This window comes from Ambystoma mexicanum, chromosome 4p (genome assembly GCF_040938575.1).
Source record: "Ambystoma mexicanum isolate Mex_15411 chromosome 4p, UKY_AmexF1_1, whole genome shotgun sequence".
In the NCBI taxonomy this organism is placed as follows: Eukaryota; Metazoa; Chordata; class Amphibia; order Caudata; family Ambystomatidae; genus Ambystoma; species Ambystoma mexicanum.
Genome location: NC_090927.1, coordinates 509,350,787 through 509,366,574, shown reverse-complemented (window position 1 = coordinate 509,366,574; position 15,788 = coordinate 509,350,787). Strand labels below are relative to the sequence as shown.

The window sequence follows — 15,788 nt, the reverse complement described above, 5'->3', positions numbered from 1 at the left end:
TAAGCTCCTTGACTACCAGTCTCATAAAGATCTTACTTTCTATATCTAAAAGGGCGATTGGATGATGGTTAACAGGATCAGTCCTGTTGCCCACCTTGAATGGACTGACCAAGGCTGTTTTCCATGACGGAGGGAACTGTTTAGATGTCAGGATTTCCTCAGAGATGCCTCTGGAACCCTGCCCAGAATTCTGGTTCGTTCTAAGAACCTGGTACGTCAAGCCACTAGGTCCGGCAGCTTTGGACATTGAGGAGCCCCTGATTATCTCCCAAGATTTCCTCCTCGGCCAAAGTCCAAGCCCATTCAATGTCCAGTGGCTCGATCTTCTGTTCCTCTTTGGGCTTCTTAAAGATTCTTGAGAGATGTTCCAACCATTTGCTTTCCGTGACCAAATTGCACAGAGAGCGGTTTGACTGAGAGTCCAATTGGCCAATGACCGACCAAAAACCTCCAGTGTTCGTCTCCGTTAGAAGCTTTAACATCTGTTCCCCGTCATTTTGGAGCTGAGCCAGTCTATGGTTTTTGGACAAGTGCCTATAGTTATTCCTAATGCCGTTTGCTTCCTTTTTATACAGCTCTGGGCCCAATTTCAGCTTTCTCAGGCTGCGTAGCTCTCTTCTTATTGCTTTTTTTTTTTTTTCTTTTTTAGACCTTAACTCTTCATCGAACCTGTGTTGCTTAACTCCAATAGATGGCATTTTTGGTGCCACGGTTGACCAGCTAAAGTTAATATAATTATTTGGCCGGCAGTACTCTACTATAGTGGAGTTTGGGACTCTTAGTTCTCTATGAAATGTATTTTTCCCCCAACCCCGTATTTTACTAGCCTAACTCTTCCTTTAACCCCCTCCAGTTCCTGTCTGTACAACATCTGAGGAAGTCCTGGTAGGTCTGGGAAGGTGAAATCTAACCTGGATTGATCGCCCGGCCTCCATGTCATAGGGATCCCTTTTCCCCCCTTCGAGCTCCCGTTTAGGTCACACAAGCTCATGAAAGCCAGCCATTGCTGCCCTATCCTTGAGACTTTTTTTTTTTTTCCTCTCACTGCTCTCGCCTTCCCACTTGGCTGCTGGACACATACGGAGTTAAAATCCCCTGCCACTATTATATTGGCCTTTCCCATTTCTGCCTTAACTATTGTCATTAAGGCACCTAAAATAGCCAGAAATGCTTCAAGTGAGGAAGAGGCGGGGTTCCAGTACACATCTATCACCACTACCATTGGGTTTGGTATTTCTAAGTTAAGATGGATCGCACTGGCCAGGATGCCTACTTCGTTCTTCAATATCAGGTGGTCGCCTTCACTGAGCTGTTTTTGAATGCTAGTAAGAGCCCGCCTGCTTGACTGGCTGGCAACCAGTGAGTGGTGAAGCCCTCTATCTCTATCTCTATTGCGTTGACCAGCCAGGTTTCTTGAACAACCAAAATATCCATCTTACCCAGAAGGTAGTCTCTCACTAAAAATGCTGGAACCCTGCATATTACAACTCGCCACATGGAGGCCTGTTTGACTAAAGTGGTCTCGAACCCAAGCCTATACATGTTAGGACTTGGGCTAGGATTTCAGGATGGGCGGCTACCACCTGTTCTTCTCTTAAGGACTCTCCTTATCCGCCAAACCTTCGTTTCTTCGTCCCAAAGGACCTCTTTATTGATTCTGTGGACTTGCACTTATGGGCTCCTGCTGCTGATTGGCTCCATCCGGGATTGTTTCAGTGGGTTCTTTGTCCACTTACAGTCCTTGTACTTCTAATGCCCTGGAGGCTATTAGGATTGCTTCATATGCCTTTATCAAACTCAGCCCCAGCTCCACCTTGAATGAGTTTTTACGTTCTGGAAATCTGACATATTCTATGTCCAAATGCCATTAAATACAGGCTCTTGATTTTCTTGAACACAATCGTGCTTCTACTGAGGGACTTGTATTGATTATTCTTTCGTGTGGATTTTAGCCAGAGTCTTGGCGCTTCAAAGCCTGTTGTGGCTTCCTCCCATTGCATGATCTTACTATTGCGCAACTGTGCGTTCGCCCTTTGCATTTGCGCGATCTCCTTCGATTTTTGCTGACCCATTCCATGTCCCCTGGATTGTCTGGAACTTGCCTTCTCCCTTTTCAGATGTCGCCACATTGGAAATGATTGATTTCACTGTCAACCACTGAACTTGCTGCTTTCTTGGATGCTGCTGAGAAGATCAGCGCTAATTTCAATTTGACTCCTTTTGCGTCCATGTCCGCACTCTTAACCACGGTGCATCTCTTGAAAGATTGGGGCTGGCTTCACGTTTTTCTCTTTAAGGTCCCCCTCAATTGACCAAGCAACTTGAGCCCCCCCCCCTTCATGCTGAGGGGGAATGCCCCTCTCCCTTGGTTTTAAGTTACCAGTAGTATTGTTGGAGTCTTGACCTGGATTGAGTTCTCTGGATGTATTCTGATGTTTCTCGGAGACCTGGGTTTGTCTCGGCCTGGGGGGGGGGAGGGCTTGTTGGCGTGCAAGCCAGACTCCATCGTGGACTTCGATGTTACATGGTTATGGTTGTCTCCCTTTAGGGTATCTACGAGCCCATCGGCAGCTGGCAATGTGATGTTACTCACAAAGTTGTGTATTCCTGCATTTTTTTTCATTTTTTTTTCCTTGTTCTTTTGAGCTATTCCGGGCAATCTTCTGCCCCTTTTTACCACCTTCTTTTCTTTTCAATCTTCTCCGTCTCCTATAGTTTTGGATACTTACAGCAGTCCAATCGGGGTCTCCGGTGGCCACATTTTCCCCGAAATTGGATTTCACTGATTACCCTCCTGTTTTCGCTTGACTCCTCCACTTGATCTTCAGCCACCTGGGCCAATCTCATGAATTCTTCCAAGGTGGATGATAGTGGGGTGTCATCGTAAATTCTTGAGCTTTCTGCTGGTTCAACCATCCCTTTCTCTTGTGGTCCGAGACGGGAGTGCATAGTTTGCAGTAGTTCTCGAATTTGGGATCTTGACGTTGCTTCTTCCTTTCTATTCGCTAGAGAAAGTCTCTCCAATGGAGGAAATGTCAAGACCCTGCTTAGCTACTTCGAGTCTGATGTAATTTACTGTGGGGATTATAGATCTTGAGGAGTCGCATTTAGCCGTTAGTTCAAGGAGGATTCCGGCTTGACTCTGGACCTCCCCCTTACACAGTTCAAACCCTGACACTAAAGAGTTCTTCACAAAATGTAGTGCCTTTAAGGTAGACTCGTCCGACTGGTAATCTTTCTGGCTCTCCTTCTCCCTTTCTGGTGCTGGGCTCGCCTTCTTGAATTCCCTTCTTGCACTAGAGGGCCCTCCTTGGGCCTCTATCTCCTCCTCGGTTTCTGAGAACACTCGTCCTCTACACGGGATCACTTGAGCTTGACTTGAGCTTGCAGCCTGGGGGCCCTCAACCTCTGATCTAGATATTGGAGTCCCCCAGCTGTCCTCTTATCTCTGCGGCATCATTCAGACTCTTGTCTCTTTTTTTCCAAAATGTTCTTTAATCTTCATTTGGATATTTTTTGTTGTGACCGTGTATTCAAGGCCACGCCTCCATTGATTAACAATTTCCACATGGCCAGTTTGGGCTTCTTTTTCATTAGCCTCCTGGATCGGGGAACCGTGCACCTGGGCTGCTATTAACCTTGACGAGGTAGTTTGTGCAGATCTTGAAACTTCCATGCACGGGGTCTCCAGTGCCGTTGAGTTTACCACTGGCGCTATATAGGAGCAGGTACGCCGTCCTTTCATCGCGGGATGTTTTTTCTCTGGGTTTTTTGCTGCAAATTTGTTTTTGAAAAAACCATCACGTTTTTTAGGGGGGGTTAGTAAATTATATTTCTGAGGCTTGTGGAATCTGCTTAGATCACATGCTGTGCATAGGCTGACATCTAGTGGAAGCTGAGTATTACAGTTTGTTTTTCGAAACTCGAAAAAGGGGCATCGAACTAGGGCGTGCCAGTAATACTATCCCTAGTGTGATGTCCCATGTACCCATGATCCCTCACGCGTGTAGGATCCTCAGATTGTTTTTTTCTGTCATTCCAGTGTGACGCATATTGCAGAGTTCCCTTGGCATTAGCCAATTATACAAAATTGTTAAAAATTCCCCGTTCTTTCAACCCTATGCCAAAGATTGATGCCGGTGAAGATCGAGGAAGCTAGACAGACTTTAGGCCTCGGAAGGCCTCTGGCCTCGGCCCTTTACAATTAGGGAGAGTGGGATTGGTCATATAGGCTACCGCACATTATTTCCTACATGTACCCGCCCGCTGCCAAATGATACATATGGAGAGTACTAGAAGTGTAACGGGAAGTTCCCCTGGGTAGATGAGCACAACACGTGCAATTTGTGTCTCCCACGAGACCATCCCGAAGCTAAGTGTCGAGATTGTAAGCTCTTCAAGCCGAAGACATTTAAAGACCGCTCCACTAAACGCTGGGCCCACTACGCCAGGCAACGAGAGGCCATGGACGCCGAACGGACCTTTAGCGATTGCAGCAATGCCGACGCGTATAGACGGCGAGGTCAGAAGGATGACTTCAGACACCCACGCACAAGCCCCCGACCGCAGACTGGCCAGCGGCCCAGTTATAGGGACTACACCCGGCGGCAGAGGCGCAACCCACACCACTCCCTCCAAACGCACAAGCCCCAGCCGTGACTCGACACGTGTGTCGAGTGATCGGCAAAAGAAGGCACCGAGAGATCGGTCCAAAGATTGTGTCCTCTGGGCGTTCACGTTCTCGGTCGCCACATGACAAAGACCAACTGTCCACGGTTGACAAAGGTGCCGCACTCCCAATAGTTGTAGAGGCTCGATCGTCGAAGACTCAGACCTCCATGCCCCCAAGTCAAAGCGTGTAGTGTGGACTACAGAGATTCGGCACCCTTCTTCTACCACCTTCGAATCTCGACGCGACGCGCCAAAGACAACCTACGAACCTCGACGCGATACGTCGAAACCCTCGGAAACCCCTAAAATTTCAGGAAAACATTCCTCTAGTCACGGGAACGGGGATAAACCACACAAGATACCCCCAGAACACCATAAGAACAAATGGAAGGCCCCTGAGGTGATAGAAGGGTCCAAGATCCATGACACTGCTCCTAGAGTAAAATTGTCCCTCCCACTCCGCATGATGGACATTGAGGAGGAACCAAAACAGGAGAGATTTATTCCCAGTTCCAAGGAATGGAACTCAGAAGAGATTGATAGGGTAATGAGAAGGATGTCTTTTTATTTATTTTATTTTTTTACTTTTATGAAAAAGACCCAAATTATTTCCATAGCTATACTAACACACCAGCTACTTCTCCCCCCTTCGGGATCCAAGGACTCTCAACCCCCCTTCTAAAAGACTCTGCTCTGAGGCTCCGGCGCAAGGCTTGGTTTCAAACCCCTTGCTAGCTGAATCTTAACATCCAGAGTCATATGGAGAGCAGACAGAAACACATATGCTGGAAGAACCAGACAGAGGTTTCTTATTATGGGGATGAGGACCAGCAAGAGGAAGATGAGGCAGAGACCTACAATCTTGACTGCCCTATTCCTAAGGATCCCCCGGTGCATGACTCGCCGATTGACAGTCAGCCACTCGTAAATGAGGTACTGGCTAAAGCAGCAGCTCATTTTCAGCCAGACACACAGGTTGTCCAAGAAGATGTGGATTTCACAGACGAAATCCTAGGGTACAAGAGAGCCATTACCCAAGCCATTCCAATATTAAAATCTATCCAGCGTAGAATTGACCCCTCACTGGTAACACCAAATCTTACTCGGGCAGTCAACCGACGAGTGGAAAAATTATTCCGGGCCGCACCCTCCGATCCCATGTACATAAGTGGCCAATTAAAACCTGACTCCCTGGTAGTAACAACCACCAGAAAGAGGGCAGGTACACCACTAGCTTCTTCAGAAACACCTCCCGACAAAGGGAGCAAAAGAATATATGCTCTAGGTAAGAAAGTTGCCTCCACAGCAGCCTATCAGCCACGCATTGCTAACAGTACCACTCTTTAAGCAAGCTATAACTGCCACCAGTGGGAACAAGTAGCTGCACTGGTAGCCTCGGCACCTGAACCACTAAAAGATCAGTTGGCCCAGATTGCATCCGACGGAAGGTCTGTATCTGGATGCATCCTTAAGTCAAATTGTGATGCAGCAGATCATGCGGGTAGATTAATAGCCGAAGGCACAGTAATAAAGCGCCACGCTTGGCTAAGGCAGTTGGGATTCACACCCGAGACTCAAGCCACCTTCATAGACATGCCAGTAGAGCACAACGTTCTATTCGGCAAGGCAGTAGAGGAAGCCCTAAAGACAGCTAAAGACGAGTACGAGACATTTAAGTCTCTCGGCCAACTCACAAATAAACCCTCAGGTCAGAGGGGAAACAATAATTTTTAGTATTAGACTTGTGCCTTGCGCCCTGCAAACAAGTATGTCAAACCACAAAAATTCCGCATGACTACATTGCAAGAGGTAATCCCACTTCTAAAAAAGGATTACATGGCAACATTGGATATCTAAGATGCCGATTTACATATTTCAATGTTCCCAGCACACAGAAGATTCTTGCGCTTCAAGATAGACAACCAGCACTACCAATTCAAGGTGCTACCCTTCGGTATAGCCTCGGCTCCAAGGGTATTCACCAAGGTACTGGCGGTGGTGGCGGCGCACCTCCGCAGGGAAGCAATCCCAGTGTACCCTTACCTGGACGACTGGCTCATTACAGGGGGGTCCCCCATGATTTGCAGACTAAACATCCAAAGAACTATCAACCTCCTCTTCCAATTAGGCTTCTCGATCAACGAGAAAAAAATAAAGCCTGGTGCCAAGCACCTCCAAAGCAGTTCCTAGGAGCTATCCTAAACACCCAAGATGGGTTGGCCTTTCCATCAGAGGAAAGAATTCGAAATTCCTCAATATCTGTCCGGTCGCCACATAAGGGTGCGCGATGCGTTTGCTAGGCATGATGGCATCTTGCATTTACCTGGTTCCCCACGCGTGGCTGCTGTTAGGCAGAATCCTGTGCAGTGCCCTTGGGGACCACTACACACAATTAAGACAAGAAGTGGTAATACAAGTTTTACCTTTTGGTACAAGCCTGTACTACTATGTTAAAGTGGTAGCAGTAGCGGAGCAGCCAGGCTTCTCTCAAGAGTATATGAGCAGTAGCAGAGATTACACAAAGGGACCACAATTACTGTGACTCAAGCAAACACTGACTCAAGGTTTCAGGTAAAAAATAGAAGTACATTTATTTTTAAACCGTTTGTTATAAACCCAACACTTCTATTAATTCAAAACCACACGTAAAATACTCTACAACCAATTCACTTTGTACGGTATAACTTCAAGGTAAGTACCCTATTTTTTAACGGACCAGTGTTGTGAAACAAAAGAAGTTTCCGGGAATACATATGCGATCACTTTTGACAGTTCGGTCTTACTAAAGAAACGCGTATCCGCAGCAAGAAATGTTACCGGGGCAAAAACACACTTAGCACCTGAGATACCCAGAGAGAGTTTGGAGAAAAAATCATAGGCAATACTTTCGTCAAGGCAGACCGAATCAGAGAACACTCGTGGACAGAAATTCAAGAGTCAATAGGCCGGAGCCAGTGTCGAGTGGAACCGGGTTCCTGTTGTCGATCACAAAGTCGGACAGTTCACGATTCAACGTAGCCAGGAGTACTTAGATATTGTCAATGGAGGAAGCAAAAGTTATAAAAAGGAGGGAAGATCAGGACAAGCCTTGTAGGAGGAGAGAAAGGGATTCACCCGATTTCCCCAAGCAGAACACAGTACCTTATTCATTGAAGAAGCTGGTGCCACGGCAGTTGTTCCTGGTAGTTTCCTGCAGACCCACAGTTCCTGCAGCTTCGGCAAGAAGGACGACATCTGGAGGGGTCTGCACCACACAGGGATGAAGCCAGCAGCAGTGACGGTGAATAAGGTGCGCTCCTTAAAAACAGGAGAGGCTCTTCAGATGGCTATCCGGACCACTACAGCAGTGTGCAGCGATTTCGACCACGAAGATGAGCTGGTTATCCCCACCAGGCTCAAGGGAAGAAGACTCCAGACTGGATCTTCTCTTGACTTTGAAGGGTAGATAGCTCAGGACTGCAGCAGTGCTTTACCGGGACTCGGTAGTTGCAGCAGCCGTCTTATTCTCCGCTTCTCTTCAGTTTCTTGCAGTTCCAGTGGCAACTCGGACTTCCAGCCCAAGAGTCCTGCCTTTTATGTGAAAATCCCCCATTCACACAGCCTGGCTGTCAATCACGCAGCAGGGGGGCCCGGACAACCACCTTAGCCAATCATGTCAAAGTGCGACTTGGGTTTCCAAGGATACCCTGTGCAGGGGGTGACTACACCCCTCCCTCACATACAGCCCATCTAGATACCCAGGCGCCAAGAGGAGAGCTTCTTGGAAGAAGCCCGCCAAAAGACGGTGAACAAAGGAGGCAAACCTGGTTTGCCGTGCAAAGTAAAACACAAGAAGGACTTTAATAAAAAGAAATGGCGAATAAACCCGACCGGAGCCAAAAGAGAGTATTTGGTCAAGCAGGTGTATGTTCAAGGCTACTATGATAGACTGGAACAGTACCATGTTTATATAGTATAATCGTGGTAGAAAACTTAGGGTAGATACCACTGCCACCAGCCCAGTCTGAAAGTTAAAAGAGCAAAAGAAAGCTCAGAGGCACAGACAAAGGGTAGGAGTTAACCCTTTCCAGTAATCCATGTAAGATGGGGTGTACTGGGTATGTAGTTTTAAATGACTACGTAAAGTAAATGGCAACTTTACCTGTTTTCTGGGGGACCGTAGTCGGCCCCAGAAAATGGAATCGGTGGGAAGACTCGAAGACAACCCTGTGTTACTGCATGGAAGGTGCTGTGTAACACACATGAAAAGTGGGGTTCATGGAGTGGTGTCCTCCAGAGCCCACTATTATACAAACAATAAAAATACACATTGCAAAACACATGTAAGAGTGGGGAAAAAGGCTCACACTCTTACCAAGTGGAAAAATAAACTCCAGAAATCCAGCAAAGCTGCTGGGGGACTCACTAGGTGAGGGAAAATAGCCATAGAATGAGAATTCTCGCTAACACTGTGTTCTTCCCGACTCCTTCGTCGCCGGCTGAGGGGACTTTGCACTTGCTGGATGTGGCTAGAGCGCTGAAGTTCTATGTGGACCGCACAAAGAGTTTCCGGAAGACGTCGCAACTTTTTGTGAACTTTGGCCCTGTGAACCATGGGAAGGCCCTCTCCAAGGCTTCCATTTCCAGGTGGCTCCCCTGCTGCATCACCCGTTGTCACCAGTTGGCAAACCGACCGTTGCCTGGCTGTCCGAGAGCCCATTCGACCAGAGCGATCGCTGCAACTACGGCGTTCCTGTCTGGTGTGATTCTGCTTGACATCTGCAGGGCTGCTACGTGGATGTCGACTCACACCTTCACGAGATTCTACTGCATCGACAGGGATTCTAGGGAGGAGTCCAGAGTCGGCCAAGCAGTGCTGCGCAACCTGTTTGCTTGAAGGTGAGCCTGGTGAAGAGGTAAGAGATGGCTATGTTGAGCCTTGCCACCTCATGTGGTTGTGCATGTGTGTACTGCTGTGTATTCTTTATTCATGAGCATGTGAATCCATACCAGACCCCATGCTGGAGAAGGAACAAGTTACTTAACTGTAACTGTTGTTATCCAGCATGGATTCCCATGCAAACACTCCCACCTACCCCTCTGCGGCTCTTCTCTTGCTCCTACTGCCACTTTACTTTCTACCAAACTGAAGATGGTTGTCGGAGGCGGTGCTTAGGTAGAGAGCAGTGATTCTGGGGGCATTATGACCCAGAGACCAGTGATTGGTTGCTAGGAGAAAGACAGTTCAGAAATGAAACTACTTTTTTCTTTACCGAGGATTCCTATCCTGACGTTGAATATTCATGAGCATGTGAATCCATGCCAGACCCATGCTGGAGAACAGTCACAGGTAAGTAACTTGTTCCTTTGTCATTGTACACTTTTCTCCCCTTCCCCAACCCTGTTAACTGCAGATTTAATCTTATATGACAAGTTGGAAAAAGTGTCGACAAACCCTACAGCAGTTCTTTTTGATGGTAGCCTCTTGGTCCAGAGCTTCACGGTTATTGTAGGCTTGTTTGGACGAGCCCTTCACTAATTTGGCCGGGTATTCTCTCACTAACAGTCTGTCTATTATTCTGTTAGCAGGCTATTTCTCTTTACCCTTAAAAATTGCCCAAACGGCAGATTGTACATTATATGGTTGGCATGATGACTCGAGAAATTAAGTAAAACATTCTTATCCGTACTTTTACTGAACTGCTTCACTTTGAGAGTCCCTAGATGATGAAACACTGTGATGGCCAAGCAATGTTTCCTGTTCCCCCAAGTTCTTTAGTGAACTTCAGAAATGTGTTTTGTAAATTAATGCAATTGACAGTTTACTGCTTCCTCCTTCGTTCCATCTCAAACTATGAATACATCATTGATGTACCTTGGCCATTTAAGTAGATGTTTTTAAGGGTTATTGTCCCCATAAATGACAGATTTTTTGAAAGAACGTATACATTTGCCAACTTTGGTGACATGGCTGCACCCATGGCGGTCCTTTCAATTTGTTGTTAAGACACCCCTTGAAACTGGAAAAATGTCTTGATGTGTGCAAACTCAGTGCACCACATAATGAATCTGTTGCTCACTGGATGACCATCAGTCCTGTTGTGTAAAACTTCCCCAATCACCTAAAGGATGGCCCTCTGTGGTATCATGGTGTCTAACAATTGTATATCCAGATTTAGCAACGTATTGGTGCTGGGTGTAAACACAATTCCTTCAATTTTGTTAATGGCATCCGAGGGTCTCGTAGTAAAAAGCCGATTTGGATAGAGTTTCTAAGATCGAGCTGACCCTTGACACAATTGGTCTACCAGGAGGACTCCCCAAACATTTATGTATTTTAGGTAAAATATAAAAGACTGTGGGTCATACCCTGTTATCTAATCCAATATTCAGATTCTTGTTTGCTAATCATTTTTGCATCTAAAGCACTATGTACTTTTTCTTTGATCTTGATTAATTCTGGGGTTGGATCACTGACATTGGATAACTCATATAACCTGGCACATGCTTGAATATAGTCTATGCGGTACATCAATACAATGGCACTTCATTTGTCTGCCTGTCGCACTACAACTTCTTGACTTTTGGCTCGTTTAGTCATTAATTTGTGTTGCTCATTACTGCACTTAGAATGGTGTTGTCTTTACATTCGCTCTAGTTTTCACACTTCTTCCAACACCTGTTTCTCAAACACGAGAGATTCTGCTGAAAAACTATGTACGGGGGAATTAAAGGTGGACTTGTTTCAGAGACTGCTATGATCGGTATTCTCGAATTCCAATTGATTGGAAAAGAATTCATTCAAATGAACCTTTCTCATAAAGGTATGGAACTCTGTCCTGAACTCAAATGGATCGTGTTTCTTGGTGATGAAGAAATTCAGGCCTTTGTTCAAAGTAGCCTCTTCACAATCACTCAAAACATAGACTACCATTGATTCTGTGACCTGCTGCGAGTACAGATTTGGTCGTTCCAATCTCCCCGGTTCGGGCCCTGACCTAAAGTTCTGTTCTGTCTTGGTCTGTTGTCCCTCTTTGGCCTCTACCTCTATTCGTGCTTTGTTGTACATTTGCCCTATTAGTGGTAGTATTCCCATCACTTGGAAATCGTTGCTGAATTTGTGGCCCTCTGTTGCATACGGGAACGCTTTTTCATGATTAAAGTTGACAAGGTCACTTGTTGAAGTGATATTGTATTGAGTGATCATTCGTTTTGTGATTCTACGGGTGTGTTAGTTTTATTTTTGTGTTCTATAATAAATTGAAACAATTTTGAAATCTACATTTTAGGAGCACTATGTCCATTTTTTCAGGACTTTTGGTATTGAGAGAGACAGGGTTAGATCACCTTCTATAAGATAGTTGTGTTTGGAGTATAGAGTATCTATCTCCCTCTTATACGTAGATTTAGGTCTACCCCAGACCGCAGAGATGGGTTGACACTAGGTAGGAGTCAATGTATGCGGTTGTGGATTTACCTGTCTTGGGTAGATGGCAAGCTAATGGTACCCCAGATCAAAAGTGCGGGCGTCCGGCAAGAGTTCCAGGCCTACCCCCACTAACCTAAATTCAATGTCACAGGGACCCCGCACAGCACAGCAGGCCCAGGGTGGCCCAGGACGAGAGGGGGCTTGGTCCAAGGTTACGGGCAGGGCGGGGTACCAGGCTGCTGACGCTGGCCGCCTGAGACTGAGCATACCAACCAGGCACAGCCAATCTGAGGCGTCTGCACTCACCTTGGGGAGCCAGCCGCGCGTCCGGATGTTTCGGGCATTACTGTAGACTCGCCGGGTCCACCCGGACGATTTAACAAGGGCCAAGAGTAACGCAGAAGGGTCCCAATCCCTCACAGTCCGTCTCTAGCAGCAGGGGGCTGGGCATACAACCTGGTCAGCAGGCCCCGGGGACGCACCCCAGGGCTCAAGGAAGCCTGCGCAGCAGATGGAGCGGGCGGCCGTGTATCGGCACCCAGGACTGGCCCCCGGCATATCCAGGAAGTCCGCACTCTGCAGTGAGGGAGGAGGGATAGAAGGGCTCCGTAGATGGACACGCCCCGCTGGTCGCAGCGCATATTCTGCCGGATTTCACGGCCTGCCAAGGCACATCAGTTCACAGCTTGCATCGTCGCTCACAGGCGTCGGAGAAGCATGCAGCAAATCTTTGCACTCCGGGCCCAGTTAAACTCCAGAGATGACCCGGAATACAGCTGGGGGTGTCAGCAACACAGCTCCAGTAATATGATAGCAAAATGTTTTACGAAGCAGGGATGTTTTTATCCAGGTCAGCCGCAGACTCGGGAGCTCTAACCAAGAGCGGCTATCTTGGCCCCGGTGCAACTCCAACTCCCCCGCCACCCCCGCTTCGGGCAATGTTCATAATGCTCCCTTGGCCATAACCTGGGGCATGGGGGAAAAGTGAACTCTGGACATAACTGTGGTTTGGAAATGTGGGGCATGACATAGTCCTGTTGGGGGAGATTGTCCATTTGTCACATAAGCGACTTGGTGCCCATGCTACGAACAGTGGCCATTGAGCATGGACTCTAATGAAGGATATCCTGCCTGTCTGATTAAACGGGATGTACATATTCTAATTTTAAACATAATTAACTAGTGTTGCAGGTAAGTAATTTGACCTTCATACTGCTTTGTCTCAGTGGCTTTTTTTTTTTGTTGTATTTTTGGAAACTGAATTGTTCTTGTACCGTTTGTGTTTTAGGGAAGACTGCTCGGAACAAGTGAACCAATATTCTAATGCAAGATACAAAAAATTTTACTCTTCACAAGAAGCGTGGGATTTTGTGAGTGAGGCAGAGTCTTCCTCAGCAGGTGATTTTGTTTTTTTAAACCTTTTAGTAGATTGAGCATGTGGCACACTTTCACACATGTATCCAAAATAGATTAAGTGAGTAATAAATGGTTATATGTTAAATGTGTTATGTCAATAGTTAGTACCGCTGTTCACGAAAATAGGAAATCCTCTTGGAAGGTATGCATAAATTTGATATAAAATTTTTTATTCTTGTGAAATACAGTTTGAAGAGGCAGGCTGTGAAGTGCAAGGTGGGAGTGACTATTGTGAAGGGGGGAGTAGTGTTGGGGGGGTAGTCTAGAAGAAATGCTGAGGCAAGATTGACACAGGAGCAGTGTAGTGCTGCCACAAGTTTGTGAGGCATCATTGAGGCAGGCCGGTATGTGGGTGAGAGGGTATCGGATTGGCTTTGATAAGGGCGCAGGCAGAGACTTGGGCACTGCATGGAGACAGGTTAAAGGATATTTATACTGCACACTTTCACAGCTGTCGTGGTGCCCTGGCGGTACAGCGGATCTGAAAGAAAGGGATGGGGTAGGTTAGGGCACATTAGTAGGACAAAGTTTGGAGAAAAAGCAAGGAAGCTGTGATGTGCTGTTGGCAGCTTCAGTTTGGTTAACACCGTTGGCTGAGCTTTTGGTTGTAGTATCTGGCCGGAATCCGTCGTGTGCTGTTGTGTAAGGCTCTGTGTGATGAGTTGTAGTTGTGATGGAAGTGCGTGTAGGTTGCTGTGGTTTGAGGTATGGTTTTGTTTAGTTAGGGTTTGAGAGGTGGATGAAAAGGGGTGAGGTTTTAGTAGGGTTGGTTATTAGCATTGTTGTCTGGAGAAAGGCACTAATTTTGTCTGTCAAGCTTTAGACAGATGTCTTCCTTAAAGTGATCTAGGTTCAGCATGACAGGGCTGTCTCATCTCTGTCTATATGTTGCGCTAGTTAGTCTCTACAACTCATCTTTGTTATCACTCGGGCCAGCCCCTACATCCCAGTCTGTCTGATGCAAACTGGTCTGCGTGGCTCTATCTCGCGGTGACCTATGCCCATACTCATAGCGCCATCTGTGTGCGACGCAGTACAGTTTAGTCATTACCAGCATGCCTGGAATGACGCAAGTGAATCACCATACCTATGTCTGACTATTTTGTGTGTTATGTTGGTTGTTTGATATTCAGTGCATCTCCTGGGGAAACTGTTAGAGATTAGTGTTTCTGATGTTTGTTAATCTGCTTAGAATCACATGATTAGTGTATGTCAGTCTAGTGCATTCCGTCTTGTACTTACTAGCTTGGGTGTGGGTTTGATGGTGTGGCGCTAGTGGTCTCATTTTGGCTGGTGGGTTGGCTTATATGGGGGGTTGGTTTGAGGATGGTCGTCTTGTGAGTGTGGGTGGTAGTTGGATAGTATTGATGCACAATTGCGTCAGGTTGGGGTTTACACATGGTTGATGTTGTCATGGCTGTCGAGGGATGCTTGGTAGTGGGTAAAGTTGATAGTTGTGCCTGTTTGTCTCATCCTTGTTAGCTGTTCTGTCCTGACATGGAGGGCAAAAGGAGAATCAGGACTTGGGGCCAACCCTATATTTGTATATTCCCCGACCTTAGAAACCATCTCCAGATTGTTTCTCCAGCATGGGGTCTGGCATGGATTCACATGCTCATATTCCCAGTCGTCAGGCCGGGAATCCTCGGTAAAAGAAAAAAGTTTCACTTTCACTTAGTCTTTCTCCGCTAAACCAATGACTGTACTCTTGGTCATGCTGCCCCCAACCAATGACTGCCCTCTCCGTAAGCCCCTTCTCTGGCAGCAATCTTTGGATTTTTACCACACGTTGACGTTTTGGGAGTCCTCGTGTTTTGCTCTGAGCTTTTTATGTTTTTGTGCTTTTTTCGGCTAAGTTTTATTTTTGTCAAACAGAACCAGTGTGCTCTTTCACTCCTTGGTGAATTTCAATTCCCCTCAAGGGCAAGAATCGTTTCATTGAAGATTCCTGAAGGCCATCGGCCTACTCTGGACCATGTTGGATGAGAAAAGGGAGGTAAGCTCCCTCTTCAAAATCTGCTCCAACTGCGGAACGTGTTTGTAGAGGACAAATGCCTGCAGTGCCTCCGTCGCCATCCGGGTCACAGGGAAGCGGATTGTGAAATCTGCCTTGGGTTCTCCAAGCAAACCGTCAAGGATCATCACAGTAGGCTGGCGGCGTGGCTCAACGCCAAGGCCTCTGCCCAGAGTGGCAAGCAGGGACATGCCTCACCCAGGTCGGCCGGTCTGAGGAGCAGGCTTCTAAGTCCTTTGAGGGCGCTCCATCCATGGGGACCCGAGACAAGGCCAGTTT

At 46.9% G+C, this 15,788-nt stretch overlaps 1 protein-coding gene across 1 annotated transcript in view; it reads left to right on the top strand.

Annotated features, from left to right (window-relative positions):
- Positions 1-15,788, top strand: part of LOC138453320 (ribonuclease H1-like) — a 607,996-nt gene that overhangs the window by 153,140 nt on the left and 439,068 nt on the right. The window contains exon 3 of the mRNA XM_069606028.1: positions 13,368-13,477. Coding sequence (XP_069462129.1) covers positions 13,368-13,477 — 110 coding nt within the window. The remainder of the gene's footprint in view (positions 1-13,367; positions 13,478-15,788) is intronic.